General features: G+C 36.7%; 1 protein-coding gene across 4 annotated transcripts in view; it reads left to right on the top strand.

Annotated features, from left to right (window-relative positions):
* Window positions 1-15,974, top strand: part of LOC106058138 (calcitonin gene-related peptide type 1 receptor-like) — a 194,744-nt gene that overhangs the window by 94,221 nt on the left and 84,549 nt on the right. For all 4 annotated transcript variants that reach the window (XM_056026565.1, XM_056026550.1, XM_056026572.1 and 1 more), the window contains exon 3: window positions 7,887-8,014. In XM_056026565.1, coding sequence (XP_055882540.1) covers window positions 7,894-8,014 — 121 coding nt within the window. In that variant the 5' untranslated portion in view covers window positions 7,887-7,893. The remainder of the gene's footprint in view (window positions 1-7,886; window positions 8,015-15,974) is intronic.

Genomic DNA, 15,974 nt, shown 5'->3' with positions numbered 1-15,974 from the left:
GAAGATAAATCCTGCAGTATTATAAGCGATATGACAGTAATTCCTCGGATATTTCCCATTTTAGAAGCCTTTCTATATTTTGTTTCTTATATCTGTATAATAACAGCTATAACTGTAAAACAGAAACTGAAACTGAAAATAAAAACAAAATAAAAAGATTTCCAGCCTTAAGGCTGAATGAGTGTAAAGAAATCACACAAAACATACATTTAGGAAGCCCTGTCTTTATGTTTGTATACAGCCAATTAAAACCGGCCCAAAAGTCCTTTATTGTTACTTCGTCCTGCAGGGTATCCTATATGTATGTTTAGTGTGTGATTAGAATTATAAACTGTAATTAACAGATACATCTATTGTTTAACCAGGAAGAGCAAAAGTCTTTGGATCTACCTGAGAAAAATTGAGCTCTAGATTATCAATAGAAGTCGTTCATTTTGATAGAACAATTCAATATTTTTGTGTATGAAGAACAAGAATGGTAGACAATGAAAGAAAGAGAGAGAGGGGGTGGGGGGGGGGGGGAGAAGAGAGGAGGTCTAAGTCGTACAATATTTCAATTCTACTAAAAAAAAAAATACCGGAGTAAACAAACCCTCAAGCGAAATGAAAACTGAAGATGAGAAAAAAGGAAGTCAGGTGTTCCATCACTCAAACAGTTACCGACCTTCAGATGGTATCACAGAAACTTTTAAGAAACTGAAGTCAATGATCCTTTCAAAATCACTCACAAGAAAATCATAGACAGGACCGGAAAACAAGTAGCCTAATCGTCTGAACTGGTCCATCAAACAGGCGTCCATCTGGCGGGATAGGTCTCATGGATCGGAGAAATGAACTGGGCAATAATTGTTCCTCGGGCTTCCTAAAAGATATTGGTGTAACTAGTGTAAACCAGTTCCTGTCTTCCTCTATTGCCTCGTCACTAATAGCCAAGATGTTGACATGATTGGAAAATGGTTTCTTAGTCAACTGTGACACGACTGTTACTTAGATAAACGTTCATTCCAGAGAGTTCAACACCAATGGGAATGTTCATGTTTTCATTCCGTGATTACATCTGAACATTTATAGCTCCATATCAATGTTGTTCTAGGTTTTCCATCCTATCTAAATGGCTTTAGAATGAAGGTAATGGTTCCAATGATTGCCTTTATTGCTCGAGAATGTCTTGTGGAGACATTCAATCTGAAGATTACTTGATGGTTTTAATGAGGGAAAGTTTCACATCGACTAATGTCTTTTCAAGACACAAACATGGCGAATGTAATATTTGTTAAGTTCACAAGACTGGTACAGAAAAAGATATTCGGTATTTAGAACACATCAAACAAACACACGTTTAGTCATTCATGAGGGACTGATTGGAAGTAGTTTTAAGTAATTGAGGGGAAGAGGCTTCCGTACTGAGGGGTACTGGGTTCGTATCCTGGTGAAGATTGGGATTTTTTATTTCATGATCTTATCCGCGCCAGTCCAGCCAGCTCTAATGGGTACCTGACATTAAAGGCGGTTGGTTGTTTTGCTGGCCTCATGGCATCCTCGTTAACTGTGGGCCACTGAAACAGAAGACATTTACATCATCTGCCCTATAGATTGAAAGGGAAACATTTTTTTTTAAAGTAATGAAAACCTTCAAAATCTGACTCTACATATGTATAGGCCTGTCTTGCGTTCTATCCTCAGGAACATAATGTGTCTCTTAATGTCTCTCACTGATTGGATCTATGTCTGGTTCTTTATATTTCTCCTTGTTTGGATCTAGGACCGAATTTAGATTAGATAAAGCCTTAAACTATCTGAGATAGGGTGCCCCCTTGTAATCAACCTAAGGTAATTTATTACTTTGATTTTTCTCGAAAAGTAGCGGCCCAAGCTATAGCTTATGTTGTCTATAGGTAAATCTAGCACTGGCTTCTTTGGTTCCTTGTCTCTCTGTTTGGGATAGGTAAATCTAGCACTGGCTTCTTTGGTTCCTTGTCTCTTTGTTTGGGGTAGGTAAATCTAGCACTGGCTTCTTTGGTTCCTTTTCTCTGTTTGGGGATATTCGTGGCTCCTTTGTGTGTCTCCATAGTGAGATCTACGAGTGGAACTTAATGTCTTGAGAAGCAACAGAGGGCTCTGTCACTTATGATGGTTTGCTAATGTTGTATTCTAACAATGACTGCTAGTTACCTATCCTATTCCTAATGTATTAAAATCTCCTCTGTAGTACTCTATTAGATTACACTGAATGTAGATATCTATTCCTTGATTCAAACTCACACGGAAACTATTGGAAGCACCGAGACTTGTACATCTTTCAAATTACAAATATATTCGAAACATAAATTCTCAGAAATATTTCCTCTCAATTGAACATTTTGTTTTGATTCAAAACATTTTCTGACATGATACAAAGGACTGAAAACAAAACTCTATCGTTAGCTTGCTTTCAAATAAAAAAAAACCCTAATATAATTTCAAAGGACATGTTTCTAACGAGAGAAGTCCGATAGAAATGTTGAGCAAGCGAGAATAATGAATGAATGCCTTACAAGTGAACTCATTACATCAAGCATTCAAAAATCTGTCTGAGATTGTAGGGAAACTGACTTGGCAAATACAACGATGAAACTTGTTTTTTTAACATGACCTCTCGAATGTCGACATAACCTTTGAACTATATTTATGGTTTTGGAAAATATAATTATATTTTTCTAATCATGACCATAGAAGTATAAATCTAGACGGAAAAATATTAGACATTTGTAATTTTAGACCTACAAAAATAGATATAGTTTTTGTTTGAATATAATCATGACAAGAAATATAATCATGACTAGAGAAATGTAATCATTGCCAACTTGTTGTTATTGTTTTCAGACTCTATTAAAGCCGCCATGTGATATTTGTTTACTGTATTGAAATATCTGCTTTTCAAGGTGGTTTCTTATTTACGATAACATATTGATTGTAAGTGAGACTGTTAGTTTGGTTTAGAATTACGACTGCAGTTAATATTTGATCTATAAAGTCTGTAATGGAGTAAAAATTCCGAGTAAAAGTGTTGAGCTTAGTGTCACGTTTAACAATAAGGAATAGATCAATATTTATTTAATATCAGTGATTCTTAAAAGTTTTTTTTCTCTTTTTTTTGCCAATATACATTTTTACGTTTTCCCCTCAGTTCTCTCTCTCTCTCTTCCCCTCTCTCTCCCCCCTCTCTCTCCCCCTCTCTCTCTCTCTGTCTCCCTCAATTCTTCTCTCCCTCTTTCCCTCTCTCTCTCTCTCTTCTCTCTGTGTTTTCGAGCGTTTGTGCATGTGCGCCCATAAAATAGCACAAGGCCAAGAAACTCTTAAATATTTAGTTTGTTGATACTCTTTGGTTTTTGTTTACCAGAAACCTATTCGATTAAATCTACTCAGTTTGAACTTTAAGAAAAAATTCATTAATTTAGCGATCATTTTAAAGCAGTCCTATGCACTAACTCACATCCTTCAGCCTAAGGGGAAATGTGAGTGCTTTTGGGTTTATCTCCTGGTCATTAGTACTGATCGAAGAGATTGAAACCGATGCAATTAACAAGTTGAGTTACAGGCGTAAATAGAATTCAACGCAGTGCCAATCGTGACTACAGTTCTAGTCTATCAATAGTTAGTACGAATTAAAAGTCTATTGGATGTCTTCCTCAGAACAGAAATGCAATGGGGGAAGAGTTTTTGTTTCGGCCAATGCTATGTTTTAGAAACTACTTAGTTCTGAAGTGATTCATGGTGATACGATGGGACCAGTCCTGCCTCCAAGTATATACATCATTAAAACAGTGGCGTAGCTAGGAATTTGCCATCATTTGGGGGCCCGCAGGGCTTGACTTCTTTAAGGGCCCCTGCGATTTGTGTAATGTTTAATATTTAATGTAAAAAACACTTTTGGTGGCCCCCGCCAATTCTCCCCCTTCCTTCTCGGCTCCAAGCCATAGCTGGCTTAGGGGAAAGTCCAAATTGGTGGAAGAGGCATTAGTCGCCGCATCCGCCTATTTATTGGAACTGTCATCTTTATGCAGTGGGTGCCTCGCATTGCGGCGTGAGGGGCAATGCCGTGGCTGATGCTCTAGCACGAGAAGGAGCGCTGGCCGTGCCCGCTTTCGAGTCACCAAGTACGTTCCAACAGGCTACCACAGTTATACGAGAGTGGGTACATGAAAAGTGGTTGAAATCCTGGGATGACTCCAACACTGCCAGGGGAGTCTGGCAGCACATGCGCCGCCCAAATCGAGAGGACCCGTGGTGGAGGCTAAAAAGGTCGGAACAAACAACAATAGCGCAGTGGCGTACGGGACACTGCCCCATAGGTGCGTATTTCGCCCGGTTCCGGCCAAATTTTGATGCCCGTTGCCGACACTGTGGGGAATCAGAAGAGACGGTGGCGCACGTCTTGCAAGAGTGTCCGCGAGCTGCGGGAAGACGTATCCAGTGGTTCACTATGTTTGTATGGAGGCTATGAGGCACTACACCACACAGCAGAGTTCATTAGCAGGGAACTACAGGAGACCTAGTTTGTATTGAAGCTATGAGGCACTACGCCACACAGCAGAGTTCCTTACCAGAGCACTATGGGAGACCTAGGTCTCCCTGCCTTGTCACCTATTGGAGTTCATCTCAGACACGGTGGGAATGCTGCCTGAATCTAAATATTTTAAACGGATAAAACTTTCAGGTTTTCAGATTTATTGCAGAGAAAATTCCGAGAGTAGCCATTTTATAAACAACAACAGACAAAAGTTGTTTTAATCAGACAACTGGAACAAAAAATGTTTGAAGCAGACAAAACAAACAAAAGTTGTATTAAACAGACAAGACAAACATAATGGTAAAGGCAAGCACTACATTTTTAAAGGCTTGGAATAAAATATTGAAGGGAATTTTTATATCATGTAAAATATTGTTGGATTTTTACCACTGACAATTTTTATCGTAACATTTTCTTCTCTCAATTTGTTGAGAGAGGCCATTAAAAAACCATTATATGCAGATGGCTGACTCTAACAGGAAGATGTGTCACTTCTGTTTAAGAGTGATGGCAGGAACCAGGGAACTAAACCGCGCTATACAGGAAAACAGTTTTGTTTTTTCTTGTTGACTTTCGTTTTGTTTGTGTTTTTTTTTTTAACTACAAGCAAATAGATTTCATCCAATAGATTTCTGTTACCGATGTTGTTAATTGCTCTTCAATAATTAATCACCTAATAAACCGAACGGCTTCGTGTGGTAAATGAAGTCAATGGGGAATAAAAGCGTAACTCTGGTGGGATTGGAACCTTATCTGAAAGATTAACGTCCCTTAGGTCCTAACAGAAAGCCCGAATAATTGAGAGAAAGAAAGACAGAGGAATTTAAAAAAAAAAAACATTTTAGACAAGATAAATGAAATGTTAAAGTAGAATTTTAGTTCGCAATTGAAGAAATTTCTTTTATGACTTTTTTTCTCGAGATCTAGAACTAGACTAAATTTGAAGAGGAGTTTTAAATCATAAGTCTAGGTCTAGTGTTGGATCTATATGTCCGTATAATAATAATATCAATAAATAATCGTTAATGTTTGCATTGCCCGTTGTCCTAATTGCTAACGACGTACCATCACGCAGCTGACGGTGTCAACATCACGAGTTCGATACCATGTATGGTATGGATGTACATTTTTTTTTAAATATTTGTATTTCAATAATTTATTTTAAGTTGTATAATAGAGGTATTGTCTTTCTAAAAAAGTATTTTAAAAAATGTTTCTTGTTTTGTTTACTTACCATTTTCAGAGATGCTTCTTTCAATGTGGCTTTCACGTTATTCAATAGAATATGCGAGGCATCATGTAGAAGACCTGTCCAGCAGCCCGAGTCAGAAAACTTTCTCATTAACAATTCATTGCAAACACGATGTAAACATACTTCAGCATAGACTTAAATTAACGTTATTTGTTTTTCCCTTTGTGCTTCCTGTGTTCCCTGGTTCCCTATGTTAGTTTTTATGTGTCCAGTCCACTCCGCAATCGTTTATTTCATCCCGCAGAACGAGTGGAGGTTTGCCCTTAAGGAGAAACTAATTACCCGGACAATGCGATTTTGTCCTCTTTAATGGTCATTAATAATGACATGTATGACATGTGCATTCGTACTTGCAGAACAGCAGGAGGTAGACAAAGGGAGGGACAGCTTATATCAAAGGGAGGTACAGCTTATATCAAAGGGAGGAACAGCTTATATAAAAAGGAGGAACAGCTTATATCAAAGGGAGGAACAGCTTATATTAAATGGAGGAACAGCTTATATTAAATGGAGGAACAGCTTATCTCAAAGGGAGGAATAGCCTATATCACAGGGATGGACAACTTATCTCAAGGGGAGGGACAGCGTCTATCATAGAAAATTGAGAGCAAGGAAGAGTTTTCGGGATATAATCGTTAGGCTACTGGCTCCTCTCAATGCTAGAAAGATGGATGTAAGAGCCAACGATGTAATGTGGAATTAAGTTTGAGAAGTTGAAGTGTTTGTCCATGTGAACGCTAGTCTTTGTACAGCTGTCGCAGAAGACATAAAGAAAGAGGCAACTAACGTTCCAGTTTCAGTCTTTCCATTTCTTCACTGCTAAGTAACGGTCCGTGATCAATGTTTAATTCCTCGGTATGTATCGTCCATCAGAAAGTGTCCGATTCCTGGGTCTGTACCGCATATATGAAAGTCCGCGTCTAATTCTTCGGACTGTCTATTTCGAAGCCTTCTACACAAAATGTTTTTCCCATAAGCCAATATATATTATATAGCATCTTCTTAAACCATTTTCTGGAAGTACACTTTTATTTTGGCTTGCAAGATAAAAACAATAATAATAACAATAACATTAATCATTCTGTCACCACGTAAACACGATTTATGTCCCACAATGCACTGCTGTCGAATCAGAATCATTTCCTCTACACTATCCAAATCACAAGTATCAATTTGAGCTCTAAAATCGTGTCATTATGTTCCCTTAGTTGAGCGCATGCACTTTGGGTGACATATATTTAGCACTTCAATCTATTTCAAACTATTAATATATTTTCAATTTAGTCTATTAATATATTTTCAATTTAGTCTTGTTAAATCTACAAATTTTTTTTTTTTTTTACATTCAAGGTAAAAATTACTTAAATCAAAATTTAGACCTACTGTTGAAAGGTGATGTAGTCAAGTGCAGATGTTGTGTATATACGAATCAATACAACTAATAGTACGTCTTTTTAAAAAAAAGTATTAAATTAAATGAATCGTGAATTTAATTCTTCCCCTGCATGTAATTTAGGAATTAAATCAAAGTTTTTCTCTGGAAACACGACACAGCTATGAACGTTATAAGTCTTATAGAATACAGACGTTCTATCAAGAAGAGATAATTACGTCCTACGCACATCAATGTATCTTACTAGTGGTGTATGTTGAGACTTAAACTCTACTAAGTCATTGGTTTTCCTGGCTGATTCAGGCAACGCATTCAATGCTCAAATGGCACTATGGAAGAAGGAGCACTTATACGATTTGTCCAAGCATATAGAATAGGAAATATGCCTTTCTCTTTGTGTATATCTGAGTATTTTACTAGGTAATATTTGATTTTTCTCTATTATAATTTGATGTTTTACGTAGACAGTGTTTCTTTACGTTTTAGACTTCTGTCCTGAAGTGTCTCTAAATTGAGTCATTTTACTAATGGTGTTAATCTAATCAAATGAGAGTATTTGTTTGTTATAAATCTCACTGCACTATATTGGGTCTGTTCTGTTTCTGTATGACAAAGCATCAAACAGAGCGAGTGGATAAAAGCTATGTACAAATTACACTCTTCAAACGTTTTTTTAATTTTTAATCTGGCAGTGACATCATGGAAATCCCCGTGAAATGGCCCAATGAGACCGAGACTTTTGACAATAAATCTCACGGCGTCAACTGGAAGGAGAAAGAGCGATGCCTCAGTGTTCTGGACAAGCCCCCACCGGATGACGGTAAGTACGTTACGTTTTTCTTAGCGCCCTCGGGGCGTCCATCACGTGCTCCGTTAACACCAAATTAAGTTTTTGTTCAATCTGTGCAGAAAGAAATAGATGTCGAGAAATGTTTCCCACCGTAGTCTCAGAGCAAGCAGGACGTGCCTTCATTAAGATAGATTTGATTGACAGGAAGGGGGGGGGGGAATCGTTATACAGCAGGAGTTCTCAACCTGTGGTTCGCGACCCCTTTGGGGGTCGATTGACGATTTGTCAGGGGTCGCTAAAGACCATTGAAAATATTGATTTTGTTTTGTCAATTCTAACCTATACAACTTGAAACATGCAAAGTTTTTATTTGATTGGAATTTTTTTATTTTTGTTGTTATTCGAGGATGTTGCAGATAACTGAATCAGAATTGGTTTCAAACATTTTAATTATCGCAGCAGAAATATTTTCAATAGCTTAAGACCTTAAGTTAATGCGCATTAATGCGTAACGTTACGTTTAATCGTCTGTAAGGTCAAAATTCAGTACTTATAGTCACTAATTAATTAAGATAACAGTAACGGTCTATATATCCTTTATAACACTGCGACTTACCAAAACTGTAACTAAAGAATTATAATAAGTACGTTTTGAAAAAGGTTGAAGAAAGCTTCCATAAATCTGAATTTTAATACACAAACTATGTATAGAAATACAAAAACTATAGGACAACATGAAACTTGGATGAAATTTTAATGACAGCAGGACAGGAAAGCATGGGGCTCCCGTAGTGCCCTGGTAAGAGACTCTGTTGTTGAACGTAGTGCCTCCTAGCTCCCATGCAGCTCAGTTGTCTCCCCGCAGCTCTTGACACTCTTGTAAGACATGCACCACTGTTTCCTCTGTCTGCACCATTATGTCATATGTAACGAAGTTCTTTAAGTCTATGGACTTGAAATATAACTGCAATGTCATTTTGATAGCTAGCATCCAAACTTTGTCTTCATGACTATACAGTATTCTAGAGGAATGGTTAGGCATACAAATGTTGGCCATTTCAAGATGTTTGCTACACACGACATTATAGGAACGTGTTGAAGAAAATTTGTTCATCTTTGGACAAGTGTCAAATATTTTTGACAAATATTAAAGGTGTCTCTGCACAGATGTATGGTAGTATAATGATGGTCTCGATTTCAACAGAATGAGTCACCAAAAGTCATCGGAACTCAGTTTGTGATTCATCGTCCTATATTAATAACGAGAACAATGCTACTAAAATTACAAAAAAACGCGATGAAAAAGGTCACTGCAAGGATCAAGTGAAAGAACATTTGCTACCACATCAAACTTTCCAAACTTAACATTCCATTTGCACATGTCAGAACTCCAATGAAAGTCAAAGTTAAAGATGTTTAGAAGACAGAAATAATGTATTGATACAGCTACAAATGCCTCTATAATTACATAAATCTGGACCAAGTGTTTTCAGTCATGTCCAATTTGCCTGTGTTGCACCTTCAATCTGCGATAATATATTGCATAACAGCCTGTTCATTATCATGTCTAAATACAGAAACTCGTCACATGTGAATGAAATGTTGATAATGTGAATAAGAAGTAGGTCAATAAATGCATGTCAAAAAGATATTATTTCATTTAGTTGTAATTTGATGATAAGAGAGTATTTAACTCAAGAATATAATATATTGTAACATATAATAATATGTTACATTATTATTATTATTATTATTACATTATTATATTGTTTCATGATTAAACATAAATCTCTAGCAATGCAAATAAGTTATTTACAATTATAATTCTAACATTAGCGAAAGCACAGTTACTTATACGAAACGAAAATAATTTACTGTTGGGGGATCGCGGTAAAGTGTGGAATTGTAAAAAGGGGTCGCCGAGCTGAAAAGGTTGAGAACCGCTGTTATACAGAATTTCAGAAGCAGAAGTTTGAAACTGGTATCTCAACGTTTTGAAGTCTTGTGTAGTTCATCAAAGTCGCTGATGAAAATGTTACAGATTTTTTTTTAATTCTTTTTGGTTTGTAACACAGGTGACGTCACACCTGTGACGTGGCAACTTTTTTTTCCTGCGGGCGGGAGGAAGCAGGTAAACAAAAGTGCTACAAGAATTAACAGGCCCGAAATATCAGTGCGTGTATGTGTCCGGGGCGTAATAAAATCAGGCCCGTTTATTAAAATAATTAAAAAAATTAAAACCAAGAAAGGAGGTGTTTAGGAAAGAGAGAGTGAGAGACGGACGTGAACTTTCATTGTAAGAGATGCAAGAATTCACGGGCTAAAATAAAATGTTAGGTTGCTCATTAAAATGTGTTTATTAAAGAAGGAAATCTAACGGCCATCATAATATACAATAAAAAGCAGAGGAACAAATTAACGGGCGTAGCATAAAAAAGCAAGAAAACAGTTAGGGAGTTTTTTTGTTTGGTAAACATTCTATAAAGAAGTGTTTCTTAAAACTTGGAGTCTTGAAATCAGGTTAAAATAACCGTTAAAACTATGCACAAGGAGACGAATAGAACTACAAGAACACAAATCATGACAGAGTAGCACATCTCATGAAGTGCTAGACCTGGTCAGATGTTTTCAGTTCTGTATCATCTGAAGTAGCACATCTCATGAAGTGCTAGACCTGGTCAGATGTTTTCAGTTCTGTATCATCTGAAGTAGCACATCTCATGAAGTGCTAGACCTGGTCAGATGTTTTCAGTTCTGTATCATCTGAAGTAGCACATCTCATGAAGTGCTAGACCTGGTCAGATGTTTTCAGTTCTGTATCATCTGAAGTAGCACATCTCATGAAGGGACAGACCTGGTCAGATGTTTTCAGTTCTGTATCATCTGACGCAACATCTATTAAATATCAGAATCTCTCATCTCAAGCAAGATTAAAAGATCAATAAGCCCTTAGACAGAACTAGATACGTACATGATATATATCAGATATGTTGATATCTAGTCCATTTCATATATTCATTTTTTAATTACAAATCCAAACATTATTTCACTGATGAAGACTTTCTTAACATTTATATTTTACATTGACTAGACATCAACACATTTCAGTAATATAAGCACCAAAACATCATTTTCTGTTTAAGGATTTCCCTCCCCCCCCCCCCCGGTGGTCAAAGACTGATAAATAGGTTTCATCGTACTCAACTTGTAGAAACATAATCACAAAAGAAAAGACATTTAACATAACGGATGTTTAAGACATTCCAAAAGATTCTCAAATTTCTTTTTACTTGCGTACCTTCTAAAGACACACTCATTTCTCTTTTAGCGCAAACCTTTTACGATTTTCGGGAACCCTCCTCTCCTTTGCTGATTCCTTTCCTTACCCCCTTCCCTCCCGCACACGCGCACACACACAACGCCCTTGTGGTTTAAAAGATTACAAATGTCGACTAGTGTTTCTACTGGCAGTGAACTTTGGAACATGGGCTTCAGTAAATCTGGAACATTCCAGCCAGTGGCAATAACTGTCCTCATGAAAACCCTCGCTTGAATATGAAATGAGAAAAGGGTTAGGAGAATATTTTCATCTCGAATTCTTGGGGTCTCTCTTTGTGTTGTGACCATAACTTTCTTTTTCTTAAGATTCAAAACTTTTGAATCCAGATTTGGCCTGATTTATACTAAGCTTAATTTTTGCTATTGAAAAAAATATAATATCTAAATATTCGCGTTTCTATTTAATCGTGAAGGATTTGTGCAAATGTTGAAGGACAACCGCAGTAGATGTATTGAAACATTAAAATACAACGTACACATATTCGTCATGGTGTAGATTCTGTAGATAGATCTCAATTAACCAAATTGCGGTCTTTCAAATAAGCAAGATTGTATTTATAACCACTAGGCTACAGTCTCAGTAGATCTAACTTCCAGAATTCAGAGGATATAAGTGTGGACATTAACAGGGGCCATTGCCTTAATGGATATAAGAGCCAAGAAGCCAAACGTAATCAAGCCTTTTGTAGTTGACGTAGTCTGTCTAACAGCTGTATACATTCATCATGCTACTGGGATTTTACTAATCCAATTTTATATATTACTGTCCAGGAATGCCAAAACATGTTAATCCACTCAGACATTCAAACACAAATCAAACAAAACTCATAAAAGCGCATACCTATTATTGCTCCAAACACACACACACGCACGCACACACACACAAACACATGTGCATGATGGATTGAAATAACTTAAAACTACTTTTATCTCTTTATTTTCTGGAAGAGCATTGCTACTATTTCTAATCAAAGAATCATGCATGTCAGTGATGCCCAACCTTACTCTTCCTGCGGGCCATTTTAATTTCCAACACTCGTGTCACGGGCCACATCAACAAAAAGATACAGAAATGAAATGTAATTAAGCTGAAACTATTAGAAAGTAGAAACCTGTTGTTCTAGTACCCGTAGTTAAGACTAAGACTAGTTCAACAATCTTTTATTCGCGGCTCAAATGAAGAATGCCGTTTATATTTTGTTCTCTTTTTTTTAAAGTCAAACTTTCTTTATGAAGCAAACTTGTTGGCTTTTTAGAATGTTCCGTAATCAAGTCAAGATCCGTTCACTTTTACTTTTAGATTCTACATTCAGAGTCCAATCTCATAAAATACAGATGTTAAAGGCCATGGTACCAATCCATTAGAATAAAATTAATGCCCCAATGTAGGTAAAGATACACTTTTTCAATCACTTTATACACCGACGTTTTGGCGGGCTGGATGGAACCACACCGAGGGCTGGATCTGGCCCGCGGGCCGTATTTTGGGCATCACTGCGTTAAACAATACGGTACCAATGGCTTCGATATCAAAAGAACACGACCAGAAATGATGCTCTGTGTTGCACAAGGTGTCAAGAACACGGCTAGCTCAAGACAGTAGCGGAATTGTCCAAGATTTAAAAATAGCTGTCAAGTCTTATCGCCATTGAAAAAAAACCCACACTTGTGTTCTTACAATAAAACAAATATTGACTTAGATGTTAGAATAACAAACCTAAAGGAGGAAATCGTCCAAGAAAGGGTTAGCATCCTAACTTCAAGAGAATAGTTTTTCAACATTTTATTTTTTTTTTCTTTTTTTTTTACATTTTGTTCTAATGTTTTGGCGGGCCGGATAGAAGCATGTCGCGGGCCGGATCTGGTCCGCGGGCCGTAGTTTGGGCATCGCTGATGCATGTAGTTCAGTGCCTAGAGACAAGAGTGACGTCCCATTGGGATGTGCCCTAAGGTTGTATGATATGAGAAACTGGTCACATTATTAGGAGATGAAACGTTGAAATGCACTGACATACATATAGCCGTACATCAAGTAATATGTGCACTAAGACATAGATAGCTACTTCTTTCTGTTTTTACTGGGTATTTGAATAAATAAACAATAGACAGGAAGACAGACGGATAGATAGATAGAAAGATAGATAGATAGATAGATAGATAGATAGATAGATAGATAGATAGATAGATAGATAGATAGATAGATAGATAGATAGATAAATAAATAGATAGATAGATAGATAGATAGATAGATAGATAGATAGATAGATAGATAGATAGATAGATAGATAGATAGATAGATAGACACACAGAAAAAAAACAAAGATCTTTTTGATATAAAATTATGTTAATCTAAATGCTTCTTTAAATTTAAAACAATGTTGCAATCCTAACAAATGTTGCACACTAGCACACATGTTGTCTTCAAAATAGACAAATATTTGCACAAGCAAATAAAAAAACAAAAGAAATATCAACAACAAACAAACAGACATTTTTGTTTCCAAGTGATATCATTTTAATCAGACCCAAACACTAGGAGGCGCCACCAGATCGCAATGGAGATTATGTTCTCGGAAGAACGAGGTGATAATGTGGAATTTTATTTGATAGAATCTGTGGGGAGGAAACAAAAAAACCCACCTCATGAACAATTTATCATTCATGCATCTTTTCTATATACATGTGTCGATGTGTATAATTGAATGTATATGTGTAATGTGTGCATGTGTGTAGCATTAAATGTGTGTTTGTATTAAGAGGAGTCTGGAAGTGAAACAGTGAAATATTTTTATTTCTATGAGGATACCGAATGTTGGAGGTCCCTTAAAAAAGACAATTGAAAATGTTCAAAATTTGACATCTAACAAACACAACTTAATATTGCAAACGTAATACAGGCGTAACGAAAGATGACTATTTCTAGAGCTATAAAATCCTTTTGATCATAAGATCACTCTCAAAGTATTAATTTTAAAGACAAGTGTTTAGTACACCCGTGTTATGGTGTTGTGCGAGCGTTTCTATGGTGACGGTTAGAAGAAGTTAGTGTAAAGAAAGCAAGATAGGCGTCACTGTTGTAAGCTGTCTTGGGTAGGCCAGAGTACTTGTATTTGTAGTGAGCTAGATTGGGTTCGAAATACCATCTTTATAGTATTACTAAAGTCTTCTACATTTATTTCAGTTCATCTCAAGTTAAATTTGTCTATATTGTAATAAATGTTATATATAGTATTATACACATTTGAGACCAAAAGAAGATCCGCTGCCGAGGACAGACGCAAACCGCGAAAAGAAAATCTAAATCAACCACCTGCGGACAATGGTTATGTTTGCTCGGTACGTGGCAAAATATGTAGGTCACAGCTGGGGCTGCGCAGCCACGGGAAATACTGCATTCATCACTAATCTTCAGACTCGAAGACAAGCCTTATAGCATTCTTCACCAAGAAATTATTAAAGTTATTTCAAGTTTTACATGTCCAAATTGATTACACCTACAGCGATTGAGTTGTCTACCAACAGTTTGGTGCTACTAGTCAACGACTGTCAACAACAAGCAGAAACATATCGATAGAATTGATTTGTTTCTATGTTTCTTACGTTTCTTTACTACATAAAAACCAAAATCTCCCGCAGGACTGCAGGGATGGCCTAGAGCAGAGTTCAAAGTCGGAACCAAAGTGCATAACAGACGACCAAGCAGCCAACTACAAATGGTCTCATCATTGATATGACTCGCCATTACATTAACTTAAAAAAAAACAGCTTTGAATATCGACCATTAAATGAGAGTTGTTTCAATGTTCCCGCAACAGGCTAACTCTTTCAATTAAGATGCACCGGAAACGGATGAGATGAGAAAACTTAAAAACTAGAAGTCCAGTTCTAATTGTACAGGTTTTAACGAAACTCTCATTTTCTCCGTACAGCCCATTAGGGGAGCTAATCGGATCAATGTCTATCCACAGTTATTGCTCCATCCAGTGTAGGGCTGATTTATTGGATGCCTAATTGAAAACGGCAGAAGTCTGTCTGGATTTAGTCTTATATAAACAGACAACTGTAGCATTGTTCAAGACCGTGCTGACAAGGTTTTATGCGCCAGACGACGTGGTCATAACGTAATTGGTCGGTGGCAGTGACATTGATTTTGTTTCTAAGTTGTAATAAGCATAAACCAATTAGCATTGTTTTTTGTTGTTATTTTAAAGAAATATTCTATCTGACCAGGTTATGACATTATCATCAACAAATGAATTTTTTTAAATGTTTTTTTTTAATGAATGCTTATTATTTACAATTAATAGAAGTGAAACTGCATTTGTTTTAATTAATAAATACGATTTCTCATTATAGCAGGCTAACTCTTCATGGTTTCAAAGAACTGGGTGGACATTGGACGGGTATATCGAAAACGACTAACGACTTTCTAGTAATTAAACTGTTTATTGCAGTTTATATATTTATCTTTGGGCCCAAAAAATAATAATTGGCCACACAGGGAAAACTCTGGTTTAACCCAGGGGTCTCAAACACGTGGCCCGCGGGCCACAAAAGAAACCTCCGCCACCTCCTCGAATTAAAAAAAATTAGATAAAATTTACAATGACCACATATAAGCCGTGAAATGATTTACAACTGCACAAATCAG

The sequence above is a fragment of the Biomphalaria glabrata genome, chromosome 1 (assembly GCF_947242115.1).
Source record: "Biomphalaria glabrata chromosome 1, xgBioGlab47.1, whole genome shotgun sequence".
NCBI classification, from domain to species: domain Eukaryota; kingdom Metazoa; phylum Mollusca; class Gastropoda; family Planorbidae; genus Biomphalaria; species Biomphalaria glabrata.
This window is presented reverse-complemented; position numbering and strand designations above follow the sequence as displayed.